Consider the following 9,033-nt stretch of genomic DNA (forward strand, 5'->3'; position numbering starts at 1 on the left):
TACTGTAACTGAAAGGTATTTTGAGTAGATCATATCTCACTGGACTTTAAAATCACATTCATCTCTGTGTAAAAATGTGGTTTCTATTGCAGAAATACCAGCAAGTGTACAACTGGATCCTTGAGTAGTCAATGTTGAGCAGGTTGATTTGCATTGTTCACTATATTATTGATCTTAAAACAATGAAGCCGGAACTTCTCAGACATCTAAATTCATTGCATTACATCCAATGATAAAGTCAATCCTCTGTTAAAGCTCAGTTCAGCACAACTTTGTGTGGTTGTTCTGATTAATGAGTCATGCAGAATTGTTAATACAATCACTCGTAATACACGGTGTGATATAGATATATATGCCATTACTCCTGTGACAAAAAAATTAAGCCAATTAACAATTACTGACAGGTTGACGTCTCTCTCACACACAGGGTATGAGCCACGGCTACCAAACTGCGCATGTGCGTAAATCGTTTATTGATGAAAAAAAGGTCACGAACTCTGACCCTCCCACCAACTGCAACAAACATTTAAAATAGTAATATATTGAAGACTATACATTATCTGACTGAACAGATCCTTATCCGGTAAGACATATTTACTAATGTGGACGCACGAGAGATTCAAGAACGAGACACGAGTGGCCAGTAACACAGGAAGAGAGGGAGTGTTCAGTAACGGTAGGTCTACAGCAGGGAAGCAACAGTTAGCTACCAGTTAGCAAACAGCTAGCATAGCGCGTTAGCGCTGTCGTCAATTCAAATTAGGCAAGTATGCAATCCAATTGGTATGTATACGCGACTGCACATCTGGCACTGTACATAATATTAACGCTGCATGTTAACGGGTAGCTATTAGGTAACAGTGATATTGTTAACGGGTATGCTAGTTAGCCAACTAGCTTCGTCAGGTCAGCTAACTAACCATGTTACCGTTAGCTGATGTTAGCTGCACTGCTAGCGTTGCTAGTTAGCCTCTGCAAACTAAACAGCCACAACATTAAATTAAGTCCGACTGTGAGACCGGCGCGTCGTAGTGTTAATCATCATTATTTGTCTTGTTGATTTCCTGATTAAATGGAAGTCCAGTGCCAGAATTAATGCGAATTTCGCCCCGTTGTGAAAACCGAAGTCCCGCCGTTTGACTCTGCGCTTTGGCATCATGGGCCCTGAACCCTAGCGTGCTTTAACCCTTCAATGTTGACCTTTCACCCACAGGAAAAGAAATACCTTTATCTTCCGTATCGATTTTAAATAGCTGGGCTGTCAAGAGCTTGTTTGTGTTTACTACTGCAGCTTTACCACTCGTTCGTTGAAACGCATCCGTGATATTACGCCGTATTTAATACTGTACAGTTTCGAGCTAGCGCCTCCTAGATTAGTTAGGCCATAAACTAACATAAGTTAGTTGCACGCATTATAATAAATCAAATGTTCTACATTACCTGTCAACACACATAATTCCAAGCTAATTTTGACTGAGGCTAGCTCTTAAATGTTAAGAAATATCAATCACGTGTTGGTCAGAAATATCTTCGAGCTAAAGGGAAAGATGACGTTAAACTAGCAAACAGGATGGATAAGAGTAGCATTAGTTATAACGTACGTGAGATAATTAGGTGTTTGTAAGACGTACTAGTTCCTAGTGGTCACCTTAATAACAGCTCTGAGGTATGAAACTGTGTATCAAATTGAAAATATTTTAAATCCGAGCTCCGGGTGGCTCGAGACACATTAGTATATAAAACATGCTATTTACACATGTGGTAAAAGTTATATGAACTGTTTTATGCGATCAAAATTACACACAGAACTAAAACGTCTGTTAAAAGATAAGGCTGGTTATATTCTATTGTTAACAAGATATCATTAAAGACCAAAACAAACATTTCATTGATCTGATAAATTCGTTTTGTCATTGTAGCGTGATACACCTTATTCATTAATAACTGTCCACTGTTGCCCAGAAGCTTTACAAAAAACAATTGAGCCCCACCGTTGCACTGGGTGTGTTGTTTCGTCATTAGCTTGAACATAGGGCACTGTAGTTTATTTTGTGCCAACCCTACATACACTGACCTGCTTCTGTAAATACTTGCAAGAACACTTCATGTGTACAAATCTGCGAACAATTGTCACCAAAAAAGCACAATGTTCTACTACAGTGCCCCGCTGTTTTGATTGCTTATCCTTTAAAAAAATGGGACTAGATAATTAATTGCCTGTTTAAAAAAGTTGTATACATGGGTTTTGATGGCAGTAAGAGAATAAAAGAATACTGTCATCCTTATCCTTGAAGGTATTCTTTACCTGGCCCAAAGTTTGCTTTAGTACGACATAAAGTAAAAGATATCCTCTCTCTACAGGTGTCCATGCCTCATGGGGCGCTGATGTGAAGACCAGTACAAGAAGGTGCGTGCGGTATCAGAATGGATGGACAGACTCAAAGGATTCAACTTGTGTCAGCAGACAGCAACATGGCATTAGGACACAGAATCCAGGTGACGTGATAGCCTGTCCAGCACTAGAACAAGCTCTTCTTTTTTTTTGTTTGTGTGCAAATAAACTAAATGTGCACATCATCTTGGCATGATTACTAGATCCAAGATCAAAGAATAGCGGATGGTTTAACCTAGCACTGTCTTGTATTAGCACAATTTATCCCTACTGCTCCACCAGTTTTTGTATTTAAATTTTATTTAAATTGTATTCCTCTATCATATCATTAGCCAAACTTCTCCCGCACTCTTTCTGCATACAGTCAACACTTACTCATTTTTTGTTTTGTTTCTATTTATTTTTTTCTACTAGATTGTAACTGATCAGCAGACTGGCCAGAAGATCCAGATCGTCACAGCACTTGAACCATCTTCCCCAGGAAAGCAGCAGTATATCCTAACGAACGCTGACTATTCCTCTGGTGGGAAGGTGATCCTGGCCAAGCAGGAAGGTTCTCCCAACAAGGTCATCCTCACCACTCCGGACGGCTCTGGGGTTAACCAGCTGCTGTTCGCCTCCCATGATCTGGCTGGGCAGCAGATTCAGGTATTACCGGAGGATATTAGTGGCCTCTCTTTGGTCGGTTGTGATAAACAAATAACTGGAAGGTCTTATGACCGAAGCATGAACATCTTTAGTGTCAGTCTTAACTTAACGCAATGTTTGCTGTATTCAATTATTCTGTTCTCGGGTTGTTTGTCAGTTTGTGACTGAAGGTTCAGACCAGTCCCTTGTGAAGTCTGTTGTGGAGTACTGCGTTGTCTGTGGGGACAAGGCCTCAGGTATAAATTAAGTTTAATTTGCTTCAACATTATGCCTTTTGAGCAACAGATATGAGCAAGCATTCGCTGACCTGATCCTGTTTTCTCTTTTTCTCTCTCAGGGCGTCATTACGGAGCTGTCAGCTGTGAGGGCTGCAAGGGCTTCTTCAAACGCAGCATTAGAAAGAACCTAGTGTACACGTGCAGGGGCTCCGGAGAGTGTGCCATCAACAAGCTCCACCGAAACCGCTGCCAGTACTGTCGACTGCAGCGCTGCATATCTCTGGGCATGAAACAGGATTGTAAGAGAGTGTGATATTCTTCACAAACAGCTGTAGATATGTCATCAATGTCTCGCTTCCATGAGGTCTGATGTCTTTGTTTTGTCTTATCTAGCTGTGCAGTGTGAGAGGAAGCCTGTTGAAGTGACCACAAGGGAGAGATCCGTCAACTGTGCAGCCTCCACTGAGAAAATCTACATCCGCAAAAACCTGTGTAGTCCTCTGGCTGCCACACCCACTTTTATGTCTGACAAAGAAACTGCTAGGTACAGCCACTTACTCTAATTTACCAGTTTATTAGATGCACCTGTACGGTCTAATATAACACAATAAATAACCCTGATGTAAACAATATCTTTGTGTAATATTTTTGTTAGATTATAATAACTGTGGTGTTCTATTGGACTGCATCATATTAAAACTTGTTTCTTATATTTTTTCCTCACTAGAAACACTTCTTAACATAATGTCGTCCAATACAACATCGTCCTCTCTGAAACACTTGTCTTTTTCTCACCAGTATAAGATTAAAATGGAAGAAAGATGGGTTCTGTTGCATTGGATTGAATTAGATTGCACTCATGTAACTAATAAACTGATTTGAGTTATGACTTGATCACATTGCACGGTTCTATATTACATAATGCAATGTGGAATTTTAAATATCTACACTCAGGTCTACAAGTTTGCTTGAGTCAAGCATGTTGCTCAACATCCAACAACCCTTCTCCAAGATGGAAAACACCATCTTGATTCCAGCATCCCCTGACAAGGTAACGCTGATGCAGCCAAATGACGTATTACTGAAATCACTCCTAGCCCGTCCTAAATATTAAAGCCTCTGAGCATATTGCAGTGCAAACAATGACTTCTTAATGACTGCTGACTCAACAGGTCGACCAATCTCAAGGGGACCTCGGCACGCTGGCGAATGTCGTGACATCCCTCGCCCACCTCAACAAGGCCAGGGAGGCATGTGACGGCGGCAATGACCTGATGGGAGACGAGACGCTCAGCAACGGGGACAGCTCCATGACGGACATCCAAGGAGATGAGCAAAGTGCAAGCGATATCACTCGGTGAGGGAGATGTCATAAAGAGTCAAGAGGCTTTGATACCAACCAGTAGTTGTTTCTGAATAAGTTGATACATGAACTACAGATTGGCATTGGCACTGGAAAGAAACCCAGGGGCTGTTTTTTTTATTATTTGTTCGTCACAAACCTTTTAATAGAATTTCTTACAAGGCCATGTGGTTTCTGACTCCACTCTTCAGGACTTGATTAGATTCAACTGTAGTCAATCAAAAATGAACCACATGTCAAGAGTGTATTAAGTGCTGCTTTGAGTCGTATCATGCGTCTGTGTCAGCTCCATTATATTAGATGACTAACACAAAACGTGGATCTTTCAATGTTAACTTTTTGTGGTCCTATTTTGTCTCCAATTAGAGCTTTTGACACCCTGGCTAAAGTCCTGCACCCTGGCGATGGCCCAGCGGCAGATTCCTTGGAGGCCACAATGCAGCTGATGTCGGGGGACCAGTCGGGTCCTGTGGTGGAGTTGGAGGGACCTATACTCTCTGACAGCCATTTCCCTTTCAAGGTAAGAGCACCGCCACTGACTTCTAAGCTCAGGATAAAACCCCTGCTTGTGTTTTCATGAGCTACACATATTTTATATCAACTCTGCAGTCGTGTGTTCTTCATTTACTCCACAATTTGTTTCCTACAGCTTATGATGCCTTTGCCTGTGCCAGAGTACCTCAATGTCAACTACATCTGTGAGTCAGCTTCCCGGCTACTTTTTCTCTCTATGCACTGGGCACGCTCCATTCCTGCCTTTCAGACCCTTGGGTAAGCCTTTGACACAAGATATTTCATTGTTTCATAACAACTTTTTAACTAATGGCATTGGACTTTGCATTAACATGCCGTTTTATAAAATTACTATTAAGAGAGCTTTCCCTAAAACGGCCACACAGTTCTCTGTAGCAAAATTAAATTATTATTTTATCTTCACAGTGGTCAAGACAATGACATTAACCTAATGAAAGCCTGCTGGAATGAGCTGTTCGCCTTGGGTCTGGCACAGTGCTCCAACGTCATGAATGTTGGTACCATCCTAAGTGCTATTATCAACCATCTGCAGACCAGCTTACAGGAAGGTAGGAGCGCTCTGCTGTTGAATACAATTACGGAAGCCCGGACGATGTTTTTCAGTGTGATGAAGCAGGAAATCATGCAGACCTTGAGATCTATCATGTTTATTTTTGTAAAAATCTAAACTGATGCTCTACCCCTTGCATCCATGACTCCTCTGTTTCTCCTACAGATAAGCTGTCCCCAGATCGAGTAAAACTAGTAATGGAGCACATCTGGAGAATGCAGGAGTTCTGTAACAGCATGATCAAGCTGTCCCCCGACTCTTATGAATATGCATACCTCAAAGCCATCGTTCTCTTCAGTCCTGGTGCGTAGACAACTGACCAGTTTTCTAAATACAAATTATATCTTTTGTCCTCCCATTGAGGCTGATTTCTTAGAGGAAAATCCGTAGCTACGTTGTACATAGAGCCAAATATACTTGGACTCTTATCTGACTGTGTGCACGTGTTGTTTTTGTACAAGATCACCCAGGCATCGATAACACACCACAGATAGAGCGGTTTCAGGAGAAGGCCTACATGGAGCTGCAGGATTACGTAACCACGTCCTACCCAGAAGACTCCTATCGGTCAGTAGGCTTTAGCTCTGTACTACATAATGCCTGCTCATTGACAGAAAGGTGATGGTGTACTAATACAGTACGGCTCTATATTTAGCAGGACAAATGTGTGATCGTATTACTGATGTACTTGCTAAGTACCGTACACATGTTTAAATTGGATGTCTCATCCCCCCCCCCCCCCCTTCCCCCTCATTGCTTTCAGGTTATCCAAGCTGTTGCTGCGTCTTCCTGCCCTCAGGCTGATAAGTGCAGCTGTCACTGAGGAGCTGTTTTTCGCTGGGCTCATTGGCAATGTGCAGATCGACAGCATCATCCCGTACATCCTCAAGATGGAGTCCACCGATTATAACAGCCAGGCCGTCTCTGGGGTCTGACCCGCCGTGCCATTTGTATTTGCAACTTTGGACTGTTCAAACTGGCCAGCCAGCCAATCAAGAGTGCTCCGCAGAGCGATCACAAAGTGGTCACGACAAACTGTAGTTATGACACAGCATCCAATGGGAATTCTGTTTTAAGTCGAGCCTTTGCGCTTCCTTCTGACTCCTCAGTAACCGGTCGGTAGAGCACAGCCCACAAAGAGGACAAACACCAATCAACTCCAGTGGCACGTGAGCCTGCCGGTTCCTTCCCATTCAGGAATGAACCTTTGAAACCTGCATAGTAGATTGCGCTTTTTATTGTACATAGTATTTTATCGCCTCCAGGCCTTTTTCTTTCTCTGCAGATTTTGTTTCCCCTTTTGAAGGTACCAGGGTGGTTTGTTTTTCACTGCTTTCCTGCAAGGTCATGCTTTATTTTTATTTTTCGATTAATTGTGAGGAAAAAAAGAAGAATGTGAATTGATTTGTGAGATGTCTTTATCGCAAAAAAGGTGATAACCTTTATTTCTTATGTGTTTGCTAATCCAAAGGATCAGGCAGCATCACGTGTCAACTTTTGACAGCTTGAAGGCATCGTGTATAAATTTGTATATAGAATGCACCAAGAAGGTAAAAATGGGCAGCACTTGGTAAATCATGAATTCCATCTGTTGGAGAAAGTAATGTGGATTGAAGATGGTAATGTCATTTGAAAATAAAAGAAAACACCTTTCAACCTTGTTTCTTTATTGTTAACACGATCTCTTGGGTTGATTGGATGTAAGTATAGAATAGATAGATAGAGCTGACTCCTGATAATTGTCTCGCCATATTCTTTACTTGTATTCACTGTTTATGTACTGTTTGCAAAAAGCAAGTGTAACATTTCAGGCTCTCTGCTCTTCAACACAGATTTGTTTTTGTGTCAGTATGTTGGAGAGCAATTGAGGACAAATAAACCCCAAAAATATGAAGCCACCCTCAGTCATGTTGGGTTCAATGTGGAGGTCTTCAGTCTGCATTATAATAGACTAGTGTTTTATAGTAATAGTGTTTTTGTCATGCATGTCATTGCAAAAATCCTTCAAATAATAAAACAGGCCTCGGTGCCAGCTAACCTGTTTGTTAAGCAATCAATGTAGTCAAACTATTAAAGCCGATAAACATTCTTTAGTTGAATATCATACCAAGCTAATCAACCTTTGACCTTTGTTAATCAAAGAGAGAGTAGGGAATCTAGTGTTAGTAGGTTTTAAGTAAATCAGACCCCATAGACACAAACACTTGATTTTGGGGTGAGCACTGGAGCATTTTAAACATGTCTCAAATGTGTTAATCCATCATTTGACTGTGGCTGGCAGGTGTTTATCAGCCCGAGTTGGGGCTCTCTAGAAGCGTATTTACTGAGGTTATCTGGTTACTTTGTAGAGAAAACCTGCACTAGCTCTTTGTTCCAGACTTGACGAGTCTCTGAGTTTAAAGTCTGGAACCACACTTCTTGGAACTTGCCCTTGTTTCTGTAAAGAAAGCAGACTGTTTACGTGTTCCTTCTGAATTAATAATGCAAAATCTATATCCTACTCCAGTGACTTATTGTTTGGCTTTGTGTGTCAAGTGACGTGAAGGTGGAAGATGTCGCAGGCTACTGCACAAAGGACTAGACTGTCACTGTGTTATTGGTCCATCAATTTTTCATTAGTGCTCTGCGGATACGGGTGAACGGAGGACAGCACCTGTATGCTGTAGTTACCCAGTGAATGCGTCTGGCTAATTAAAGGCACTGATGAAACCATGAAAGCTTGATTAATGATATTGTCTGCTGCTGTTCTTAGACGTCCATCAGCCATTGTATCCTGGAGCTATTTAATGTGATTCTCCACAGCCCTATCACATCACTTCATCACTTGACTCACCGTCTTTGAACCACAGACGTTAGTGCATGTCAGCGTATACGGAGCACTCACTCTATGTTCTGTACATACAATGCCTGGACAATTTGCAACGGCAAAAACAAGCACTTGTTGTGTGTAACTGTAAGGGTTAAGCGATTCGTGATGCAACATGGGCTTTTGTGCTGGAAGCTAGGTGGATTAGCTCATTCCAAGCTGAATGAATGTGAGTGAGAGGGCCAGGACTGTTCCCATGGCCTCTTGTTCTTGGGGCGTTGGGGAGAGTGCTGCAAAACATTGTGTCGCTTATGCTGAATTCAATCTTTCATATATCCTACATATTAATAATTCTAAAGCCAGCAAACAACATCTCAGCTGTGTCCAATGTTATAGGAGATTATCATAAACAAAATAAAGTAGAGACATTGTGAGTAATTACCCAAAAAACTAAAAAACAGACCACTATTTCCAGCAAAATATCACTGTGGAATATACCACGCAATAACACAAAATAGAGGA

The 9,033-nt window shown here is 41.6% G+C and overlaps 1 protein-coding gene across 3 annotated transcripts; it reads left to right on the top strand.

The window, feature by feature from the left end:
* Positions 1 to 491: 491 nt before the first annotated feature.
* On the top strand, positions 492 to 7,380 carry nr2c1 (nuclear receptor subfamily 2, group C, member 1). Of its 3 annotated transcripts, none has more exons than XM_079267370.1 (14): positions 492 to 583; positions 2,362 to 2,496; positions 2,807 to 3,040; positions 3,198 to 3,276; positions 3,378 to 3,557; positions 3,652 to 3,802; positions 4,213 to 4,309; positions 4,431 to 4,615; positions 4,988 to 5,141; positions 5,271 to 5,392; positions 5,561 to 5,703; positions 5,871 to 6,008; positions 6,167 to 6,272; positions 6,469 to 7,380. In XM_079267370.1, exons 2-14 carry the CDS (start codon positions 2,425 to 2,427, stop codon positions 6,638 to 6,640), a joined length of 1,833 nt encoding a protein of 610 aa, XP_079123496.1. In that variant the 5' UTR covers positions 492 to 583; positions 2,362 to 2,424; the 3' UTR covers positions 6,641 to 7,380. The 3 variants fall into 3 exon arrangements, with proteins under 3 accessions (XP_079123496.1, XP_079123495.1, XP_079123497.1); XM_079267369.1 differs by having other exon boundaries at positions 505 to 676; XM_079267371.1 differs by lacking the exon at positions 492 to 583 and adding an exon at positions 681 to 763.
* Positions 7,381 to 9,033: the final 1,653 nt, after the last annotated feature.

Source organism: Melanostigma gelatinosum, assembly GCF_949748355.1.
Source record: "Melanostigma gelatinosum genome assembly, chromosome: 1".
In the NCBI taxonomy this organism is placed as follows: domain Eukaryota; kingdom Metazoa; phylum Chordata; class Actinopteri; order Perciformes; family Zoarcidae; genus Melanostigma; species Melanostigma gelatinosum.